This window comes from Haliotis rufescens, unplaced genomic scaffold, assembly GCF_023055435.1.
Source record: "Haliotis rufescens isolate VD_foot unplaced genomic scaffold, xgHalRufe1.0.p SCAF_24, whole genome shotgun sequence".
Taxonomy (NCBI): Eukaryota; Metazoa; Mollusca; class Gastropoda; order Lepetellida; family Haliotidae; genus Haliotis; species Haliotis rufescens.
The window spans coordinates 5899889-5923797 of NW_025963935.1; the positions used below are offsets into that span (position 1 = coordinate 5899889).

At 47.1% G+C, this 23909-nt stretch overlaps 1 protein-coding gene across 1 annotated transcript; it reads left to right on the forward strand.

Moving 5' to 3' along the window:
- LOC124125700 (glycerophosphocholine cholinephosphodiesterase ENPP6-like) lies at positions 1–23742 on the forward strand. Its single transcript, XM_048402076.1, has 8 exons — positions 1–193; positions 4240–4471; positions 5165–5319; positions 5855–6020; positions 6957–7255; positions 10459–10599; positions 22310–22415; positions 23177–23742. Exons 1-8 carry the CDS (start codon positions 170–172, stop codon positions 23401–23403), a joined length of 1350 nt encoding a protein of 449 aa, XP_048258033.1. The 5' UTR covers positions 1–169; the 3' UTR covers positions 23404–23742.
- Positions 23743–23909: the final 167 nt, after the last annotated feature.

Consider the following 23909-nt stretch of genomic DNA (forward strand, 5'->3'; position numbering starts at 1 on the left):
ACGATGCAAAAATAGAAATATAGCAACAGGCGTGACCTGTTGATTTAACCTTATTACAGCAGGGGGAGAGAGCGGCTTGCCGGCAAATGGGGCACCGAGACCCAGAGTGACGCACAGCTTCAACCCCCAGGATCCGGTGACATCCCTTCCTTGTGACATCGGAACGTTGATGTATGGACTACACGAGAAATATGTAAGCATATCGTCCAATACATAAAACCCGTGGGTACAACAAGTAGTTCCATGTTCAATGGTTTTATTATCTTTGAGCTCGTAAAATGGATGTAGGTTTGCGTGAATTGCGACAGGAGACAATTGTGATAAATAATGTAGTTTAATATGATATGCTGTGATCTTAGACCTGTGATCTGTCATCTGTGATCTGTGATCTGTGATGTGGAACAACAGATACACGCAGTGAGGCATCACTACACACGACAGCCCCTGGACCAGACACAGACAGAGTACTGTGTTACGGTGTGACCTGTCTGTCCGACTCTCTACCTATCAAGGGGGCAGCCATTTGACAGTCTGTGTGAGAGAGGAGGGACAGGTCTTGATGGTGGGGGTCTGTGTGAGAGAGGAGGGACAGGTCTTGATGGTGGGGGTCTGTGTGAGAGAGGAGGGACAGGTCTTGATGGTGGGGGTCTGTGTGAGAGAGGAGGGACAGGTCTTGAGGGTGGGGGTCTGTGTGAGAGAGGAGGGACAGGTCTTGAGGGTGGGGGTCTGTGTGAGAGAGGAGGGACAGGTCTTGAGGGTGGGGGTCTGTGTGAGAGAGGAGGGACAGGTCTTGAGGGTGGGGGTCTGTGTGAGAGAGGAGGGACAGGTCTTGAGGGTGGGGGTCTGTGTGAGAGAGGAGGGACAGGTCTTGAGGGTGGGGGTCTGTGTGAGAGTAGGGACAGGTCTTGAGGGTGGGGGTCTGTGTGAGAGAGGAGGGACAGGTCTTGAGGGTGGGGGTCTGTGTGAGAGAGGAGGGACAGGTCTTGAGGGTGGGGGTCTGTGTGAGAGAGGAGGGACAGGTCTTGAGGGTGGGGGTCTGTGTGAGAGAGGAGGGACAGGTCTTGAGGGTGGGGGTCTGTGTGAGTGAGGAGGGACAGGTCTTGAGGGTGGGGGTCTGTGAGAGAGAGAAGGGACAGGTCTTGAGGGTGGGGGTCTGTGTGAGAGAGGAGGGACAGGTCTTGAGGGTGGGGGTCTGTGTGAGAGAGGAGGGACAGGTCTTGAGGGTGGGGGTCTGTGTGAGAGAGGAGGGACAGGTCTTGAGGGTGGGGGTCTGTGTGAGAGAGGAGGGACAGGTCTTGAGGGTGGGGGTCTGTGTGAGTGAGGAGGGACAGGTCTTGAGGGTGGGGGTCTGTGAGAGAGAGAAGGGACAGGTCTTGAGGGTGGGGGTCTGTGAGAGAGTAGGGACAGGTCTTGAGGGTGGGGGTCTGTGTGTGAGTAGGGACAGGTCTTGAGGGTGGGGGTCTGTGTGAGAGAGGAGGGACAGGTCTTGAGGGTGGGGGTCTGTGTGAGAGAGGAGGGACAGGTCTTGAGGGTGGGGGTCTGTGTGAGAGAGAAGGGACAGGTCTTGAGGGTGGGGGTCTGTGTGAGAAAGTAGGGAAAGGTCTTGAGGGTGGGGGTCTGTGTGAGAGAGGAGGGACAGGTCTTGATGGTGGGGGTCTGTGTGAGAGAGGAGGGACAGGTCTTGAGGGTGGGAGTCTGTGTGAGAGAGGAGGGACAGGTCTTGATGGTGGGGGTCTGTGTGAGAGAGGAGGGACAGGTCTTGATGGTGGGGGTCTGTGTGAGAGAGGAGGGACAGGTCTTGAGGGTGGGAGTCTGTGTGAGAGAGGAGGGACAGGTCTTGATGGTGGGGGTCTGTGTGTGAGTAGGGACAGGTCTTGAGGGTGGGGGTCTGTGTGAGAGAGGAGGGACAGGTCTTGATGGTGGGGGTCTGTGTGTGAGTAGGGACAGGTCTTGAGGGTGGGGGTCTGTGTGAGAGAGGAGGGACAGGTCTTGAGGGTGGGGGTCTGTGTGAGAGCAGGGACAGGTCTTGAGAGTGGGGGTCTGTGTGAGAAAGTAGGGACAGGTCTTGAGGGTGGGGGTCTGTGTGAGAGTAGGGACAGGTCTTGATGGTGGGGGTCTGTGTGAGAGAGTAGGGACAGGTCTTGAGGGTGGGAGTCTGTGTGAGAAAGTAGGGACAGGTCTTGATGGTGGGGGTCTGTGTGAGAGAGCAGGGACAGGTCTTGAGGGTGGGGGTCTTTGTGAGAAAGTAGGGACAGGTCTTGAGGGTGGGGGTCTGTGTGAGAGAGCAGGGACAGGTCTTGAGGGTGGGGGTCTGTGTGTGAGGAGGGACAGGTCTTGAGGATGGGGGTCTGGAAGGGTCGGGGAGCTTTTGCAAAAAATAACTGAAAAATTTCTGAAAATCCCGTACACGTGTCCTCAGGTTGTAGAAAATAAATGTGGTTCCCTGGACAGGTTAAAAAAAACCTGAACTCCCCATGCCCTACATCTCACAAGCCTCAGAATATCACATCGAGGACCTCTAACCCTTTAACACACAATGCGGTAATCATCACATTCTGGACGATGATAGCCATTAGGAGTGAGTGAGTATGGTTTTACGCCGCTTTTAGCAATATTCCCGCAATATCACGGCGGGGGACACCACGGTGGGCTTCACACATTGAACCCATGTCGGGAATCGAACCCGGGTCTTCGGCGTGGGGAGCGAACGCTTTAACCACCAGGCTACCAGATCGCCCTTATAACCTTATGGGACGTCAACCAGCAAAGAACATTATGTTTGTTTGGTTGACAGACACCGCACTGCAGTTTTCCAGCTATATGACGGCGCTCTATAGTTCATCGATTCTGGACCTGGCAATCCAGTGACATTATGAGCAGATATCGACGCATTTGGGATACTATGACATGCATTAACCTAGTCAGCGAGCCCGTTAGTCGCCTCTTACAAGCATGGGTTGCTGAAGACCAGTTCTAACCCAGGGGGAATTGCACAAGAATGCGTTGATCAGAATGGGTGAGTTAACCCATTTAACAGCTGTACAGCTGTTCCGGAAGCGTTCAGATATGTAATATGAAACTATTTCCAGAAAAGACACCAAGGTTCTGTGTAAACATTGACATGTGTCGCCATATTTTGTTTGCAACTTCTGCAGACATTTTAATGGTAATGCTTTATCATTTAAGCGGCCAGTTAATGTCACCTTGACGCTATCGATTTTTAAAGTAGGTCATGACAAGCATTTTGGCCCAAGTAGTTTTTCTCACGAACTGTAAAATATCAAGTCTCGGCCAGACTAATCCGCGATTGACAGAACGAGCAAAACCTGACGTCATCGGCATGAGCCGAAAGCGAGGTCCGCATATTTGGTATGTTTTTCCTCAGTCTTGTCAATCACATTACTTTCAAAAGGGACAGAAAATTCAGTGATTTAAATGAGGTTTGTTGGCCTGGATACGTCTAAGGCTGTAAATGGGCCTATTCCAAAGAATTGTGTATTGATCATTTTCCATGACGCCCTCGTGTCGTACCATGGGTGGACCTCTGTGTCAAAACCACAAGCATGGCCAAGACGGTAACAAAATGATCGAGCTACACCATCATACCGCTTTAGACACTGTGTTTGTGCCAAAGCGGGGCATCCACTGACAATGTGTTGGACAGTCTTATTAAATTCATTGCATAATCTACATTTCATATTTACATTTTGATGCAAATCACACATTGACGGTCTGGTATGGGAAGTGACGGATCGTGAGCAGCGAACAGAAAGCCTTCTGTTTCACTTTTCAGGCCAGCCGACCTCATCCAAGCGAAGGACTCTTCAGGGTTACTGATCCTCTCAACACACTGCACATAAACTCGATGCATTGTTCGTTCAGATAGCCTCTCCTTGATTGTGGGCCAATTTGATATGGCACTTAGCAATGGTTGACATTCATTTCTGTACCGTCCAGCAGTACAGAACCATCAACAAAATGAACACTGTCATTGCGATTATGTCCCCCATCCTTGGCTCGTTTATGAAAACAGTGGAATGCCTTGTGTTCATCATGAGTCTTGACATGCTTCACAAGAGGATCATCAGACAAATAAATGTGTGCAAAAGTGCACAAAACAATTTTATCGTGGAGAGCCCAACGTTAATCAAACGACGCACTCCTTGATGTGCCAGAAACGTACAGTCGTGAGCTCGAAGTATGACAATAAATAAAAGACAATCATTTTTGTCTCTTCAGATTGCAAGCATGAAGCTCCAAGCCACACTGTTCGTAGTGGTCGCAGTTTTTGGTGAAGCTTTCTCCGGCAAATTACTCCTCATCCTGTTGGACGGCTTCCGCTGGGACTACTTCGACCAAGGTCTGAATCTGCCTGCGTTCACGGAGATCTTCCGTCGTGGTGTCCGCGCACGACAGCTTGTACCTGCATACCCGCCGGTATCATACCCTAACCACTACACCCTGCTTACAGGTGAGTCTATTGTAACCACTACACCCTGCTTACAGGTGAGTCTACTGTAACCACTACACCCTGCTTACAGGTGAGTCTACTGTAACCACTACACCCTGCTTACAGGTGAGTCTATTGTAACCACTACACCCTGCTTACAGGTGAGTCTACTGTAACCACTACACCCTGCTTACAGGTGAGTCTACTGTAACCACTACACCCTGCTTACAGGTGGGTCTACTGTAACCACTACACCCTGCTTACAGGTGAGTCCACTGTAACCACTACACCCTGCATACCCGCCGGTATCATACCCTTCCCACTACACCCTGCTTACAGGTGGGTCTACTGTAACCACTACACCCTGCTTACAGGTGAGTCCACTGTAACCACTACACCCTGCATACCCGCCGGTATCATACCCTTCCCACTACACCCTGCTTACAGGTGGCTCTACTGTAACCACTACACACTGCTTACAGGTGAGTCTACTGTAACCACTACACCCTACTTACAGATGAGTCTACTGTAACCACTACACCCTGCTTACAGATGAATCTACTGTAACCACTACACCCTGCTTACAGGTGAGTCCACTGTAACCACTACACCCTGCTTACAGATGAGTCTACCCTAACCACTACACCCTGCTTACCCTATCATTTTTATGTCATCCATTCATCCAAGTCACGTGGTCTATTTTCATTTTTACAGGCCTGTATGTAGAGTCGCACGGGTTTGTGGGTAACGAAATGTATGACGTCACAACAGGAAAAACGTATTCTCCTTGGTTCGACAACTTAACAGCTGCGGACAGGTCGTTTATGTATGACGACTCTGAACCGCTGTGGATCTCTGCAGTGAAACAGGTATGTCAGATTGTTTCTACCTTTATATATCTTTGGAGGAGAAAATTACAGGTGAATCTTTGTAAATGTTCCATGTTCGGTGTATATAGTCAGGAGGGAACGCAAACAGGTACGCTGATTGGCATACTCGCCATGGAGCTGACGATACATTACAAACGCTCATGAACCCCGGGCTATATTCTGATTTTGTATTATTATAACTGTTTAAATTGCCATTTCCACTTTTATTATTATTAGTGTTTAGTGGTTTAATGTGTATCATCATCATCATCATCATCATCATCATCATCATCATCCTTTGAGGGCGGTGAGGTAGCCCAGTGGTTAAAGCGTTCGCTCGTCAGGCCGAACACCCGGGTTCGATTCCCTACATGGGTACAATGCGTAAATCCATTTCTGTTGTCCCCTGTCGTGATATTGCTTGAATGTTGCTAAAAGCGGCTTAAAACCACACTCATTCATCATCATAGTCATCATCATTAGCGTTGTTGTTTATTGCTATTGTTATTGTTGTTGGGCTATGCTTACATTCAAGAACAAGAGAGTGTACATGTTCCACTGGGTTGGCTGTGAGGTCACCATACAGGGGAGACAACCCACATACTGTCGGCGGCACACCGACGTCCCCTCCATTGCTGATCTCAGACGTGACCTTGACGACAGCGTGGAACTCTTCCTCAACTCTAGTGCAGATCTGGCAGGTGATAGAAGTAGTAGTAGTAGTAGTAGTAGTAGTAGTAGTAGTAGTAGTAGTAGTAGTAGACGTGACCTTGACGACAGCGTGGAACTCTTCCTTAACTCTAGTGCAGATCTGGCAGGTGATAGAAGTAGTAGCAGTAGTAGTAGAAATAGTAGTAGTAGTAGCAGCAGCAGCAGCAATAGTAGTAGCAGTGGTGGTGGTGGCAGTAGTATCAGTAGTAGTAGTAGTAGTGGTAGTAGTAGTAGTAATGCTGGTAGTAGTAGTAGTAGTAGTAGTAGTAGTAGTAGTAGCAGTAGTAGTAGAAATAGTAGTAGTAGCAGCAGCAGCAGCAGTAGTAGTAGTAGTAGTAGTAGTAGAAGTAGTAGCAGCAGCAGTACTACTAGTAGTAGTAGTAGTGGTGGCAGTAGTAGTAGTCGTAGTATTAGTAGCAGTAAAAGATGGTACTTGTTGGTACCCTGCCTGGCGTTCGACACTAAGTGTCTAAAACAAGGACTGGTCGCCTCGGAGTCAGTATACTGTGTCTGAGTGTGATATTCTAAGCCTATATCACCTCACCTCACCTTATGAAATACCTAAGGTAAAATTGTTTGTTTTTTACAAACATTTCACCCCTCCCCACAATTCTATCCAATGATTGGCCCCTCACATGTATCATCTAACACAGTGGTGTACCACGGCCCCTCACATGTATCATCTAACACAGTGGTGTACCACGGCCCCTCACATGTATCATCTAACACAGTGGTGTACCACGGCCCCTCACATGTATCATCTAACACAGTGGTGTACCACGGCCCCTCACATGTATCATCTAACACAGTGGTGTACCACGGCCCCTCACATGTATCATCTAACACAGTGGTGTACCACGGCCCCTCACATGTATCATCTAACACAGTGGTGTACCACGGCCCCTCACATGTATCATCTAACACAGTGGTGTACCACGAGAAGGTGGACGACGATGGGCACAGGTACGGGCCAATGACAAGCAAGGTCAACTCGGCCATACAGGAAGTAGATGAGGAACTTGGGCGGATGCTGAAAAAGTTGGCAAGTCCTGACTTAGGCGACACCGTCGATGTGATGATATTCTCTGACCACGGCATGACAACAATATCGCCGTCGCAGGTCGTCAACGTGAGCCACGTTCTTCCTACGTCGTCTGTTGACGTCATTCTTAATGGATACGGCTCCCACGTGTATATCTGGCCTAAGCCAGGCCGTCTCCAGGAGGTGAGTATTGTGCGGTGTTCGGTGTAACTAAAATAAATGTTGGGATATTTGTGAAACAGTCTGCATGATGATAACAATTAAGAGCAGCGAATATAAAGCAGATTCTCTATTTCGAATGTTGCATTGATCAAAACATATTATTCTAAGATCACATCCCTGGTCTCGTTGGAAGAGCGTCTACCCGGGGAGCGGAAGGTCCGGGGTTCGATCCCCGCCCGCGTCATACCAAAAGACGTTAAAAGATGGTACTTGTTGTTACCCTGCCTGGTGCTCGGCATTAAGGGGCTAAAACAATGACTGGTCGGCTCGGAGTCAGTATACCGTGTCTGAGTGGGGTATTCATGGTAAACTGCGGCATGGTATCTCAGTGAGCTAGCACTATGAATCGGCATCAGTCGGGACTAGTACAAGCAACCACACACACACGTGCATGCACGTTGCTATATAAGTGCAACAATCTTGGACGCGACGTCAAACCCTATCTCATCTCACCCAATTCGCAACCAGTTCATCCCCCTCAGCTTCTGATAGAACTTCACGGTTTAATAAATTATCGCAACATCCCTGAATGGACATCCATGTTAAACTGCAGCTGGAGAAAACGTTCAAATGTATGGTTAACAACAACTGGTATATTGCACAGAGCGTCGTTTCGATGTAGGTTCTTACACAGTTATGAAGCTAGAGGGATAACGGTTCTTGAGAACGGTGTAATAATCTCGATCGAAACTTCGCTCTGTGCAATAAACCAGTTGTTGTTTAGTTGTTGTTTACCATAATGTTATGTTCTTATTTACTCGGTGGCAATGGTGGCCCAGTCATCTAAGGCGCTGCAATTCGCTGTGCAGAATTGCGTCCCTTGCGCACGCCAGAAATCTATGATTGCTGGTTCGAATCCCGGTTCGCACCGATTATGTTTCTAGGTTTGTCAGCACCATACCCGTGCTCGTGGGTTTCACCGAAGTGGTAAACGTCTGAGACCTGCACCACTTCGGGTTTTCATCCCACATTAAGCTGACACGCCGTGATATAACTGGAATACTGTTAAAAGCGGCGTTAAACACAACTCACTCGATCACTCACTCTATGATAACTTCTGGACTGCCATCTGTATGTGTTATTACGGTAAAACCGGCCTGGTACAACCACACACTGGCATGCACGTTAATCCCCTCACACTGCTATGGTTTTGGTTTGGTCAAGAGTGGTTAGTGTTAGAATGATTTTACGCCGTTTTAACGGCCATCCACCAATACTGTAAACTACATTTATAACGAACACGCTTATAACGAACTGACGGATATAACGAAATGTGTTTTGATCCCGTCCATTTGTTGTATATATGCTCATTATGTTGTATATATGCTTATTACGAACTATGGTTTATTACGAACTAAAATTAGTGGTCCCTGTGTGTTCGTTATAACCGTAGTTTACTGTTCTCATAATAACAAAGATGTTATATGTGTGTCGGTCTTCCAAAGACGTAGGCAGGCAATGTGCCAAATATTGATGTATCCATAATTATTATGCCTCAAAGTAAGATTGACCAATCAGAGAGCAGAACTTCTGACCCCACATGAGCCCGTATACCGTCAGTAAAAATCCAAGATGGTTGATGCTGACCTAATATGAGACCGAAAACCGTCAGTGACAGCCATCTTGGATTTTCCAACACCCACCTCACATATTTCACATGGAAATTCTGGTACGGAAATTGGTTATTTGGCACTGTTTTGTGTTTTACTATCATTAATTGTCATGTGCAAGGACATTAATCTGTTTTTTATATCACGTTCGTGACTTTATTGACAAAGATTATAGTTAAACTTATCAACAAGGTTTGGCCTCTAAGGTTGTCTAGAGTGGTCTCCCTTTGACCCTTAACGTCAACGTACGGTTGTAAGTGTCAAGTTTTTCATTTACGTGACACAAGCAATATGGATACCAGAGAGTGTAAACTTTTCGGCATAATACATTCGTTATGGTGTTATAAGTAATAGTATATATGAGTGAGTTGGTGAATAGGGTTTAACACCCCTTTAATAGTATTCCAGTTATATCACGGCGTGTCAGCTTAAAGTGGAAGGAAAGCCTGAAGTAAAGCCACTCGGTGAAACCCACGGGTATGGTGCTGACAAACCTAGAAACATAATCGGGGCGAACCGAGATTCGAACACACAATCATAAGTTTCTTGTGTGCCCAAGGGACGCAACTCTGCACAGCGTATTGCGGCCCCTTAGACGACTTGCCCCTATATATGACTGAGAGATTGAAGTAACTTGGATGATTGAGTGTCCTTGAATCTCTTTTGTGTGGATCGATCCTCATGATGTCTATCACTGGATTGTCTGGTCCAGACTCGATATTCAGACCGCCGTCGTATAACTGAAATAATTTTGAGTGCGGCATAAAACAACAAACAAAAACTCATGTCTGAGTTGGGCTGTGAGGTAGCGTAGTGGTTCAAGCGCTCTTTTGTTACGCGTTCGATTCCCACATGGGTACAATATGTTTCCCCATAGTGGTATGGCTGGACTGTGGCTGAAAGCGGAGTAAAGCAAAGCTGACACTCTCTCATGACTAAGCTGGTAGTTCTGGTGACAATGAAGAGAATTATCTGGTCAGAGGACCCGTTCAGTAGTTTTCTTCATGTATTGATCAAATGCTGTTTCCCAAACGTTCCTGGGCCGTGTGTCACGTTTCTCCCACCTCACCGGAAAATTTGAATCGTTTGTTGTTTTACGCCGTACTATTCCAGAAATATGACGGCAGGTTGTCGGAAACGCTTCCCAGGAATGTATTGACCTATACACCTGAATGGGAACACATGTATATTACGTCTTTGAAAGGCGTTTAGAAGTTATACACATAAGGAAGAGAATTTATGGATGTCAACTTCTTTTTATTATGAGGAACACAACGTTTCGGAGTGAAGGAGTAAGCATATACTCCGAAACGTTGTGTTCCTCATAATAAAGAAGTTGACATCCATATATTATCTTCCATATGTGTATTACGAGTTGACTTCATGCCAATGTCATGGTGTTTAAACATAATTGTTAATTACTTTATCAATTTGTATATATTAATACATTAGTAATATCAATACAAACAGATCATGAGGTGTACAATGAACGCCTAGTTGATCTTGAAACCTGGCAAACAAAAAATCACTCCGAATGTATTTTGTTCATGTCAGGTTTACAACGCACTCAAGGACTACAGTCCCTACTACACAGCGTACCTGAAAGAAGATATTCCCGCCAGGTGGCACTTCCAGCATCATAGACGCGTCCCTCCAATCCTATTGGCTGCAAAGATGCCCTGGTATATTGACACGGTAGGAGTCCCCTGGCCGTATTGAACATTACATGTTTACCTACTCTGCAAACATCGTTGTATGTACAATTATGAAAACTGAACCGTGATATACACCACACGAAGGGACAGTATTTTCCAAATTTGCGTTTATTTCAATGGTGTAAAATCGGTCTTTTTGTTCTGTGATTCACCAGAAAAAATCCTAAGCACCTCTCCTTCTTTTTCGCAAATTGTCAATAATGTGACAGAAAGGAAACACTTTTTAAAATGTAAGATGTAATCACCATTGTTTAATTTTATTTTTGTACTTGGGCTCTTGTTTACGTCTTTCGTGTTACTGATATAATCTGATGCAATTCCTGGATCTCAAGTCAAGCATTGTCACAAAATATACTCATGTAATATGTTTTAGTAAAATTATTTGATGATTTTTTTCCAACACTGTGATTGCTAATGCATGGAAATAAACTCAATGGTATAGACATCATACCACTTGAAAGATGAAGATACGAAACATTTATGGTCATAACAATGTCGTTGTTGTTGTGAAGGAGCAAGGGGCCACGAAACGTCGTTGTTGTCAGGAAGTGAAAGGTGCCAGGAAACGTTGTTGTCAGGAAGTGAAAGGAGCCATGAAACGTCGTTGTCCTAAAGGAGCAAGTAGGCATGAAACGTCGTTGTTGTCGAGAAGTGAAAGGTGCCAGGAAACGTTGTTGTCAGGAAGTGAAAGGAGCCATGAAACGTCGTTGTCCTGAAGAAGCAAGGAGCCAGGAAACGTCGCTGTCCTGAAGGAGCAGGAAGCCATGAAACGTCGTTGTCCTGAAGGAGCAAGGAGCCATGAAACGTCGTTGTTGTGAAGGAGCAAGAAGCCATGAAACGTCGTTGTCGTGAAGGAGCAGGGAGCCATGAAACGTCGTTGTTGTGAAGGAGCAAGGAGCCATGAAACATCGTTGTTGTGAAGGAGCAGGAAGCCATGAAACGTCGTTGTCCTGAAGGAGCAAGGAGCCATGAAACGTCGTTGTTGTGAAGGAGTAAGAAGACATGAAACGTCGTTGTCGTGAAGGAGCAGGGAGCCATGAAACGTCGTTGTTGTGAAGGAGCAAGGAGCCATGAAACATCGTTGTTGTGAAGGAGCAAGGAGCCATGAAACATCGTTGTCGTGAAGGAGTAAGAAGCCATGAAACGTCGTTGTTTTGAAGGAGCAGGGAGCCATGAAACGTCATTGTCCTGAAGGAGTAAGAAGCCATGAAACGTCGTTGTCCTGAAGGAGCAAGGAGCCATGAAACGTCGTTGTTGTGAAGAAGTAAGGAGCCATGAAACGTCGTTGTTGTGAAGGAGCAAGGAGCCATGAAACGTCGTTGTCCTGAAGGAGTAAGAAGCCATGAAACATCGTTGTCCTGAAGGAGTAAGAAGCCATGAAACGTCGTTGTTGTGAAGGAGTAAGAAGCCATGAAACGTCGTTGTCCTGAAGGAGCAAGGAGCCATGAAACGTCGTTGTCGTGAAGGAGCAAGGAGCCATGAAATGTCGTTGTCCTGAAGGAGCAAGGAGCCATGAAACGTCGTTGTTGTGAAGGAGCAAGGAGCCATGAAACATCGTTGTTGTGAAGGAGCAAGGAGCCATGAAATGTCGTTGTTGTGAAGGAGCAAGGAGCCATGAAACGTCGTTGTCGTGAAGGAGCAGGGAGCCATGAAACGTCGTTGTCCTGAAGGAGCAAGAAGCAATTAAACGTCGTTCTCCTGAAGGAGCAAGGAGACATGAAACGTCGTTGTTGTGAAGAAGTAAGGAGCCATGAAACGTCGTTGTCCTGAAGGAGCAAGGAGCCATGAAACGTCGTTGTCCTGAAGGAGTAAGAAACCATGAAACATCGTTGTCCTGAAGGAGTAAGAAGCCATGAAACATCGTTGTTGTGAAGGAGTAAGAAGCCATGAAACATCGTTGTCCTGAAGGAGTAAGAAGCCATGAAACATCGTTGTTGTGAAGGAAAAAGGAGCCATGAAACGTCGTTGTTGTGAAGGAGCAGGGAGCCATGAAACATCGTTGTTGTGAAGGAGCAAGGAGCCATGAAACGTCGTTGTCCTGAAGGAGTAAGAAGCCATGAAATGTCGTTGTTGTGAAGGAGTAAGAAGCCATGAAACGTCGTTGTTGTGAAGGAGCAAGGAGCCATGAAACGTCGTTGTCCTGAAAGAGCAAGGAGCCATGAAACATCGTTGTTGTGAAGGAGCAAGGAGCCATGAAACGTCGTTGTCCTGAAGGAGCAAGGAGCCATGAAACGTCGTTGTTGTGAAGGAGCAAGGAGCCATTAAACGTCGTTGTTGTGAAGGAGCAAGGAGCCATGAAACGTCGTTGTTGTGAAGGAGCAAGGAGCCATGAAACGTCGTTGTCCTGAAGGAGCAAGGAGCCATGAAACGTCGTTGTTGTGAAGGAGCAGGGAGCCATGAAACATCGTTGTTGTGAAGGAGCAAGGAGCCATGAAACGTCGTTGTTGTGAAGGAGCAAGGAGCCATGAAACGTCGTTGGCCTGAAAGAGCAAGGAGCCAGGAAACATCGTTGTTGTGAAGGAGCAAGGAGCCATGAAACGTCGTTGTCCTGAAGGAGCAAGGAGCCATGAAACGTCGTTGTTGTGAAGGAGTAAGAAGCCATGAAACATCGTTGTCCTGAAGGAGCAAGGAGACATGAAACGTCGTTGTTGTGAAGGAGTAAGAAGCCATGAAACGTCGTTGTTGTGAAGGAGCAGGGAGCCATGAAACATCGTTGTTGTGAAGGAGCAAGGAGCCATGAAACGTCGTTGTTGTGAAGGAGTAAGAAGCCATGAAACGTCGTTGTTGTGAAGGAGTAAGAAGCCATGAAACGTCGTTGTTGTGAAGGAGCAAGGAGCCATGAAACGTCGTTGTTGTGAAGGAGCAAGGAGCCATGAAACATCGTTGTTGTGAAGGAGCAAGGAGCCATGAAATGTCGTTGTCCTGAAGGAGCAAGGAGCCATGAAACGTCGTTGTTGTGAAGGAGCAAGAAGCCATGAAACATCGTTGTTGTGAAGGAGCAAGGAGCCATGAAACATCGTTGTTGTGAAGGAGCAAGGAGCCATGAAACGTCGTTGTTGTGAAGGAGCAAGAAGCCATGAAACATCGTTGTCCTGAAGGAGCAAGGAGCCATGAAACGTCGTTGTCGTGAAGGAGCAAGGAGCCATGAAACATCGTTGTTGTGAAGGAGCAAGGAGCCATGAAACGTCGTTGTTGTGAAGGAGCAAGAAGCCATGAAACATCGTTGTCCTGAAGGAGCAAGGAGCCATGAAACGTCGTTGTTGTGAAGGAGCAGGGAGCCATGAAACATCGTTGTTGTGAAGGAGCAAGGAGCCATGAAACGTCGTTGTTGTGAAGGAGTAAGAAGCCATGAAACGTCGTTGTTGTGAAGGAGTAAGAAGCCATGAAACGTCGTTGTTGTGAAGGAGCAAGGAGCCATGAAACGTCGTTGTTGTGAAGGAGCAAGGAGCCATGAAACGTCGTTGTTGTGAAGGAGCAAGAAGCCATGAAACATCGTTGTTGTGAAGGAGCAAGGAGCCATGAAACATCGTTGTTGTGAAGGAGCAAGGAGCCATGAAACGTCGTTGTTGTGAAGGAGCAAGAAGCCATGAAACATCGTTGTCCTGAAGGAGCAAGGAGCCATGAAACGTCGTTGTCGTGAAGGAGCAAGGAGCCATGAAACGTCGTTGTCCTGAAGGAGTAAGAAGCCATGAAACGTCGTTGTCGTAAAGGAGCAAGGAGCCATGAAACGTCGTTGTCGTAAAGGAGCAAGGAGCCATGAAACGTCGTTGTCCTGAAGGAGCAAGGAGCCATGAAACGTCGTTGTCCTGAAGGAGCAAGAAGCCATGAAACGTCGTTGTCCTGAAGGAGCAAGAAGCCATGAAACGTCGTTGTTGTGAAGGAGTAAGGAGCCATGAAACATCGTTGTTGTGAAGGAGCAGGGAGCCATGAAACGTCGTTGTTGTGAAGGAACAAGGAGCCATGAAACGTTGTGTCCTGAACGAGCAAGGAGCCATGAAACGTCGTTGTCCTGAAGGAGCAAGGAGCCATGAAATGTCGTTGTCCTGAAGGAGCAAGGAGCCATGAAACGTCGTTGTCCTGAAGGAGCAAGAAGCCATGAAACGTCGTTGTCGTGAAGGAGCAAGGAGCCATGAAACGTCGTTGTTGTGAAGGAACAAGGAGCCATGAAACGTCGTTGTTGTGAAGGAGCAAGAAGCCATGAAACGTCGTTGTTGTGAAGGAGCAGGGAGCCATGAAACGTAGTTGTCCTGAAGGAGCAAGGAGCCAGAAAACGTCGTTGTCCTGAAGGAGCAGGGAGCCATGAAACGTCGTTGTCCTGAAGGAACAGGGAGCCATGAAACGTCGTTGTCCTGAAGGAGCAAGGAGCCATGAAACATCGTTGTCGTGAAGGAGTAAGAAGCCATGAAACGTCGTTGTTGTGAAGGAGCAGGGAGCCATGAAACGTCGTTGTCCTGAAGGAGCAAGGAGCCATTAAACGTCGTTGTCCTGAAGGAGCAAGGAGCCATGAAACGTCGTTGTTGTGAAGAAGTAAGGAGCCATGAAACGTCGTTGTTGTGAAGGAGCAAGGAGCCATGAAACGTCGTTGTCCTGAAGGAGTAAGAAGCCATGAAACATCGTTGTCCTGAAGGAGTAAGAAGCCATGAAACGTCGTTGTTGTGAAGGAGTAAGAAGCCATGAAACGTCGTTGTCCTGAAGGAGTAAGAAGCCATGAAACATCGTTGTTGTGAAGGAACAAGGAGCCATGAAACGTCGTTGTTGTGAAGGAGCAGGGAGCCATGAAACATCGTTGTTGTGAAGGAGCAAGGAGCCATGAAACGTCGTTGTCCTGAAGGAGTAAGAAGCCATGAAATGTCGTTGTTGTGAAGGAGTAAGAAGCCATGAAACGTCGTTGTTGTGAAGGAGCAAGGAGCCATGAAACGTCGTTGTCCTGAAAGAGCAAGGAGCCATGAAACATCGTTGTTGTGAAGGAGCAAGGAGCCATGAAACGTCGTTGTCCTGAAGGAGCAAGGAGCCATGAAACGTCGTTGTTGTGAAGGAGCTAGGAGCCATTAAACGTCGTTGTTGTGAAGGAGCAAGGAGCCATGAAACGTCGTTGTTGTGAAGGAGCAAGGAGCCATGAAACGTCGTTGTCCTGAAGGAGCAAGGAGCCATGAAACGTCGTTGTTGTGAAGGAGCAAGGAGCCATTAAACGTCGTTGCTGTGAAGGAGCAAGGAGCCATGAAACGTCGTTGTTGTGAAGGAGCAAGGAGCCATGAAACGTCGTTGTCCTGAAAGAGCAAGGAGCCATGAAACATCGTTGTTGTGAAGGAGCAAGGAGCCATGAAACGTCGTTGTCCTGAAGGAGCAAGGAGCCATGAAACGTCGTTGTTGTGAAGGAGTAAGAAGCCATGAAACATCGTTGTCCTGAAGGAGCAAGGAGCCATGAAACGTCGTTGTTGTGAAGGAGTAAGAAGCCATGAAACGTCGTTGTTGTGAAGGAGCAGGGAGCCATGAAACATCGTTGTTGTGAAGGAGCAAGGAGCCATGAAACGTCGTTGTCCTGAAGGAGTAAGAAGCCATGAAACGTCGTTGTTGTGAAGGAGTAAGAAGCCATGAAACGTCGTTGTTGTGAAGGAGCAAGGAGCCATGAAACGTCGTTGTCCTGAAAGAGCAAGGAGCCATGAAACATCGTTGTTGTGAAGGAGCAAGGAGCCATGAAACGTCGTTGTCCTGAAGGAGCAAGGAGCCATGAAACGTCGTTGTTGTGAAGGAGCAAGGAGCCATTAAACGTCGTTGTTGTGAAGGAGCAAGGAGCCAGGAAACATCGTTGTTGTGAAGGAGCAGGGAGCCATGAAACGTCGTTGTCCTGAAGGAGCAAGGAGCCATGAAACGTCGTTGTTGTGAAGGAGCAAGGAGCCATGAAACGTCGTTGTCCTGAAGGAGTAAGAAGCCATGAAACGTCGTTGTTGTGAAGGAGTAAGGAGCCATGAAACGTCGTTGTCCTGAAGGAGTAAGAAGCCATGAAACATCGTTGTTGTGAAGAAGCAAGGGGCCATGAAACGTCGTTGTCCTGAAGGAGCAAGGAGCCATGAAACGTCGTTGTTGTGAAGGAGCAAGGAGCCATGAAACATCGTTGTTGTGAAGGAGCAAGGAGCCATGAAACGTCGTTGTTGTGAAGGAGCAAGGAGCCATGAAACGTCGTTGTTGTGAAGGAGCAAGGAGCCATGAAACATCGTTGTTGTGAAGGAGTAAGAAGCCATGAAACATCGTTGTTGTGAAGGAGCAAGGAGCCATGAAACATCGTTGTTGTGAAGGAGTAAGAAGCCATGAAACATCGTTGTTGTGAAGGAGCAAGGAGCCAGGAAACATCGTTGTTGTGAAGGAGCAGGGAGCCATGAAACGTCGTTGTCCTGAAGGAGCAAGGAGCCATGAAACGTCGTTGTTGTGAAGGAGCAAGGAGCCATGAAACGTCGTTGTTGTGAAGGAGCAAGGAGCCATGAAACGTCGTTGTCCTGAAGGAGCAAGGAGCCATGAAACGTCGTTGTCCTGAAGGAGCAAGGAGCCATTAAACGTCGTTGTTGTGAAGGAGCAGGGAGCCATGAAACGTCGTTGTCCTGAAGGAGCAAGGAGCCATAAAACGTCGTTCTTGTGAGGGAGAAAGGAGCCATGAAACGTCGTTGTCCTGAAGGAGCAAGGAGCCATGAAACGTCGTTGTCGTGAAGGAGCAGGGAGCCATGAAACGTCGTTGTTGTGAAGGAGCAAGGAGCCATAAAACGTCGTTGTTGTGAAGGAGCAGGGAGCCATGAAACGTCGTTGTCGTGAAGGAGCAAAGAGCCATAAAACGTCGTTCTTGTGAGGGAGAAAGGAGCCATGAAACGTCGTTGTCCTGAAGGAGCAAGGAGCCATGAAACGTCGTTCTTGTGAGGGAGAAAGGAGCCATGAAACGTCGTTGTTGTGAAGGAGCAAGGAGCCATGAAATGTCGTTGTCCTGAAGGAGCAAGGAGCCATGAAACGTCGTTGTTGTGAAGGAGCATGAAGCCATGAAACATCGTTGTTGTGAAGGAGCAAGGAGCCATGAAACATCGTTGTTGTGAAGGAGCAAGAAGCCATGAAACGTCGTTGTCCTGAAGGAGTAAGAAGCCATGAAACATCGTTGTCGTGAAGGAGCAAGAAGCCATGAAACGTCGTTGTCGTGAAGGAGCAAAGAGCCATGAAACGTCGTTGTCGTGAAGGAGCAAGGAGCCATGAAATGTCGTTGTCCTGAAGGAGCAAGGAGCCATGAAACGTCGTTGTTGTGAAGGAGCAAGAAGCCATGAAACATCGTTGTTGTGAAGGAGCAAGGAGCTATGAAACATCGTTGTTGTGAAGGAGCAAGGAGCCATGAAACGTCGTTGTTGTGAAGGAGCAAGAAGCCATGAAACATCGTTGTCCTGAAGGAGCAAGGAGCCATGAAACGTCGTTGTCGTGAAGGAGCAAGGAGCCATGAAATGTCGTTGTCCTGAAGGAGCAAGGAGCCATGAAACGTCGTTGTTGTGAAGGAGCAAGAAGCCATGAAACATGGTTGTTGTGAAGGAGCAAGGAGCCATGAAACATCGTTGTTGTGAAGGAGCAAGAAGCCATGAAACATCGTTGTCCTGAAGGAGTAAGAAGCCATGAAACATCGTTGTCGTGAAGGAGCAAGAAGCCATGAAACGTAGTTGTCCTGAAGGAGCAAGGAGCCATGAAACATCGTTGTCGTGAAGGAGCAAGAAGCCATGAAATGTCGTTGTCCTGAAGGAGCAAGGAGCCATGAAACATCGTTGTCCTGAAGGAATAAGAAGCCATGAAACATCGTTGTCCTGAAGGAGTAAGAAGCCATGAAACGTCGTTGTCGTAAAGGAGCAAGGAGCCATGAAACGTCGTTGTCCTGAAGGAGCAAGGAGCCATGAAACGTCGTTGTCCTGAAGGAGCAAGAAGCCATGAAACGTCGTTGTCCTGAAGGAGCAAGAAGCCATGAAACGTCGTTGTTGTGAAGGAGTAAGGAGCCATGAAACATCGTTGTTGTGAAGGAGCAGGGAGCCATGAAACGTCGTTGTTGTGAAGGAACAAGGAGCCATGAAATGTCGTTGTCCTGAACGAGCAAGGAGCCATGAAACGTCGTTGTCCTGAAGGAGCAAGGAGCCATGAAATGTCGTTGTCCTGAAGGAGCAAGGAGCCATGAAACGTCGTTGTCCTGAAGGAGCAAGAAGCCATGAAACGTCGTTGTCGTGAAGGAGCAAGGAGCCATGAAACGTCGTTGTTGTGAAGGAGCAAGGAGCCATGAAACGTCGTTGTTGTGAAGGAGCAAGAAGCCATGAAACGTCGTTGTTGTGAAGGAGCAGGGAGCCATGAAACGTAGTTGTCCTGAAGGAGCAAGGAGCCAGAAAACGTCGTTGTCCTGAAGGAGCAGGGAGACATGAAACGTCGTTGTCCTGAAGGAGCAGGGAGCCATGAAACGTCGTTGTTGTGAAGGAGCAAGGAGCCATGAAACATCGTTGTCGTGAAGGAGTAAGAAGCCATGAAACGTCGTTGTTGTGAAGGAGCAGGGAGCCATGAAACATCGTTGTCGTGAAGGAGTAAGAAGCCATGAAACGTCGTTGTTGTGAAGGAGCAGGGAGCCATGAAACGTCGTTGTCCTGAAGGAGCAGGGAGCCATTAAACGTCGTTGTCCTGAAGGAGCAGGGAGCCATTAAACGTCGTTGTCCTGAAGGAGCAAGGAGCCATGAAACGTCGTTGTTGTGAAGAAGTAAGGAGCCATGAAACGTCGTTGTTGTGAAGGAGCAAGGAGCCATGAAACGTCGTTGTCCTGAAGGAGTAAGAAGCCATGAAACATCGTTGTCCTGAAGGAGTAAGAAGCCATGAAACGTCGTTGTTGTGAAGGAGTAAGAAGCCATGAAACGTCGTTGTCCTGAAGGAGTAAGAAGCCATGAAACATCGTTGTTGTGAAGGAACAAGGAGCCATGAAACGTCGTTGTTGTGAAGGAGCAGGGAGCCATGAAACATCGTTGTTGTGAAGGAGCAAGGAGCCATGAAACGTCGTTGTCCTGAAGGAGTAAGAAGCCATGAAATGTCGTTGTTGTGAAGGAGTAAGAAGCCATGAAACGTCGTTGTTGTGAAGGAGCAAGGAGCCATGAAACGTCGTTGTCCTGAAAGAGCAAGGAGCCATGAAACGTCGTTGTTGTGAAGGAGCAAGGAGCCATTAAACGTCGTTGCTGTGAAGGAGCAAGGAGCCATGAAACGTCGTTGTTGTGAAGGAGCAAGGAGCCATTAAACGTCGTTGTTGTGAAGGAGCAAGGAGCCATGAAACGTCGTTGTTGTGAAGGAGCAAGGAGCCATGAAACGTCGTTGTCCTGAAGGAGCAAGGAGCCATGAAACGTCGTTGTTGTGAAGGAGCAAGGAGCCATTAAACGTCGTTGCTGTGAAGGAGCAAGGAGCCATGAAACGTCGTTGTTGTGAAGGAGCAAGGAGCCATGAAACGTCGTTGTCCTGAAAGAGCAAGGAGCCATGAAACATCGTTGTTGTGAAGGAGCAAGGAGCCATGAAACGTCGTTGTCCTGAAGGAGCAAGGAGCCATGAAACGTCGTTGTCCTGAAGGAGTAAGAAGCCATGAAACATCGTTGTCCTGAAGGAGCAAGGAGCCATGAAACGTCGTTGTCCTGAAGGAGTAAGAAGCCATGAAACGTCGTTGTTGTGAAGGAGCAGGGAGCCATGAAACATCGTTGTTGTGAAGGAGCAAGGAGCCATGAAACGTCGTTGTCCTGAAGGAGTAAGAAGCCATGAAACGTCGTTGTTGTGAAGGAGTAAGAAGCCATGAAACGTCGTTGTTGTGAAGGAGCAAGGAGCCATGAAACGTCGTTGTCCTGAAAGAGCAAGGAGCCATGAAACATCGTTGTTGTGAAGGAGCAAGGAGCCATGAAACGTCGTTGTCCTGAAGGAGCAAGGAGCCATGAAACGTCGTTGTTGTGAAGGAGCAAGGAGCCATTAAACGTCGTTGTTGTGAAGGAGTAAGAAGCCATGAAACGTCGTTGTCCTGAAGGAGTAAGAAGCCATGAAACGTCGTTGTTGTGAAGGAGTAAGGAGCCATGAAACGTCGTTGTCCTGAAGGAGTAAGAAGCCATGAAACATCGTTGTTGTGAAGAAGCAAGGGGCCATGAAACGTCGTTGTCGTGAAGGAGCAAGGAGCCATGAAACGTCGTTGTTGTGAAGGAGCAAGGAGCCATGAAACATCGTTGTTGTGAAGGAGCAAGGAGCCATGAAACGTCGTTGTTGTGAAGGAGCAAGGAGCCATGAAACGTCGTTGTTGTGAAGGAGCAAGGAGCCATGAAACATCGTTGTTGTGAAGGAGTAAGAAGCCATGAAACATCGTTGTTGTGAAGGAGCAAGGAGCCATGAAACATCGTTGTTGTGAAGGAGTAAGAAGCCATGAAACATCGTTGTTGTGAAGGAGCAAGGAGCCAGGAAACATCGTTGTTGTGAAGGAGCAAGGAGCCATGAAACGTCGTTGTCCTGAAGGAGCAAGGAGCCATGAAACGTCGTTGTCCTGAAGGAGCAAGGAGCCATGAAACGTCGTTGTTGTGAAGGAGCAGGGAGCCATGAAACGTCGTTGTCCTGAAGGAGCAAGGAGCCATGAAACGTCGTTGTCCTGAAGGAGCAGGGAGCCATGACACGTCGTTGTTGTGAAGGAGCAGGGAGCCATGAAACGTCGTTGTCGTGAAGGAGCAAGGAGCCATAAAACGTCGTTCTTGTGAAGGAGAAAGGAGCCATGAAACGTCGTTCTTGTGAAGGAGCAAGGAGCCATGAAACGTCGTTGTTGTGAAGGAGCAAGGAGCCATGAAACGTCGTTGTTGTGAAGGAGCAAGGAGCCATGAAACGGCGTTGTTGTGAAGGAGCAGGGAGCCATGAAACGTCGTTGTTGTGAAGGAGCAAGGAGCCATAAAACGTCGTTGTTGTGAAGGAGCAGGGAGCCATGAAACGTCGTTGTCGTGAAGGAGCAAAGAGCCATAAAACGTCGTTCTTGTGAGGGAGAAAGGAGCCATGAAACGTCGTTGTCCTGAAGGAGCAAGGAGCCAGGAAACATCGTTCTTGTGAGGGAGAAAGGAGCCATGAAACGTCGTTGTTGTGAAGGAGCAGGGAGCCATGAAACGTCGTTGTCGTGAAGGAGTAAGAAGCCATGAAACATCGTTGTCCTGAAGGAGCAAGGAGCCATGAAACGTCGTTGTCGTTGGTCAAATTATATTCTCTAATGTATACTGTCTTTTGTCGACAGATTTGTACAGTATACAGATCAGTTCCATTATACATAATAACACTGTGTGGAGCTTGCAGATCATAATACCTTCAGTTTTCTAACATTCAGTACGTCCTACATTTCTTCAATCTGCTTCATTTGAAGTAGAGTGCATTACATTTTCCCAGTGATGGGTGTTCATGATATGTCATTGCAGCATATTTTAATTTTTGAGCTGCTGTGGCCTTCGACCTTCACACCTCTCTGTCTAGATTTTATGAAGATGTTATCCATAAAACCGTTCACGTCTACATACACTGACAACTTCTGAACGCCAATAAAGGACTGCAACTGAAAGAGGTTACAATCAAGGTCCAATTTGCTCGAAAATTGCGTATTTCTTGTAAGACAAAAATACCTAAATATTTCCATGTACCCCGAGTCGTGTGTTATTTTCCCATTTCAGCCCAACTTTGGCTACTACGCTTATGACACTGGGCCTATGCTTGGAGAACACGGGTTTGACCCTGCACAGGCCGACATGAGCGGGATATTCACAGCATTTGGGCCAAGTAGGTCATTGAGTCTTGAAAGGTCGTATGACATGGTTTAGAATTGAAGCAAATCTTTTCTTAAAGAATAAAAGAATATTCAATCCAAACAGTTTGTTTAGCGTCGAAGTCGTGTATGGGGATGACGTGTTTGTTTAATTTTTGATATATAGTCCAAAACAAAAATCATAAGGCAATCATAGAAGGCATAAGTTATCGAATCCTGGATTAGACCATGGGACGTAACTCTATACTTGATGTTGTGTATGACGACCAACTGCAACACCAAGCTTCAAGCTTCTGAAAGGAGCGATCATGTTTTGCCTTTCGTTGGCCTGTGAATGGGCGAAAAAGGCAAAATAGCATTGTAAATTATAGGAATGAATCACTTACAACCTGTGGGGTGGTCGGGTAGCCTAGTGGTTAAAGCGTTCGCCCGTCACGCCGAAGACCTGGGTTCGATTCCCGACATGGGGACAATGTCTGAAGCCCATTTCTGGTGTCCCCCGTCGTGATATTGCTGGAATATTGCTAAAACCGGCGTAAAACCAAACTCACTCACTCACTTAAAACCTGTGATGACGCCGGTTGTTTCCCAGTAGCACCCGCCACTCACACAGCAAACAATTGTGTCGGAAAATGACGTATCAAAAGTTCTGTTCCAAAATATATTAGGATCTCAAAACTGGCAAGTTATTATTGAACTACTGGGATGGCAAGACATTATTAGAACGTGTTAGTAAACAAAGAGCTCTAGCTTATCATGTCCGTGTTGTTGTCAGGCTTTGTCCCAGGTATGACGTCAGAGAAGCTCCCCAACGTCGACCTGTACCAGATCATGTGTAACATCCTCAACATCAAGCCTCGTTCTCACAATGGCACATGGTCACGTGTCAGTCACATGATCAAAGATGTATCTGGGAGTCGGCCGTTGCAGAGTGCTCTGACAGTCGTCGTGCTGTGCATCATCCTCGCGTTCTTGAACACCTGGTGTCTTCCAAATCAATGACACCCTGGCATTAGGCAATGGTCACATAACTATTTGTTCGTGTAATTGTGCATGCATTTAAAACTATTAAATTGCAAATGTAAATCACGATTAGAAAATTGTTCGTTAGGTATTTATCTTGAATTTGTGTTACGCTTTTTTATTCATGATTATGATGTACTGTAGTATGCAAGGGCCTATGGCTTAAACCCGAAATAAACATGGTTTAATTTGATCAAACATTATTAGAAGTTCCTATTGTTTATGTAACTACCTACATATAAATGCTTGCATATTCGTGTAGATCTGGCTTTGACATCATGAAAACTAAATAGATCAGAATAAATCATGATCAAGTTATTTCCGTTACTATTGTGTTCATGACAAGTGAGTGAGTGAGTGAGTTGGGGTTAACGCCACTTTTAACAGTATTCCAGTTACATCGCGGCGTGTCAGCTTAATGTGGGAGGAAAACCCGAAGTGATGCAGGTCTTAGGCGTTTACCACTTCCGTGAAACCCACGAGCA

Coding starts and splice junctions, on each gene's coding strand:
- LOC124125700 (XM_048402076.1), top strand. CDS start 170: ATGTATGGACTACACGAGAAATAT. Junction 7,256..10,458: donor AGCCAGGCCGTCTCCAGGAG/GTGAGTATTGTG, acceptor TGTTCATGTCAG/GTTTACAACGCACTCAAGGA. Junction 22,416..23,176: donor ATTCACAGCATTTGGGCCAA/GTAGGTCATTGA, acceptor TGTTGTTGTCAG/GCTTTGTCCCAGGTATGACG.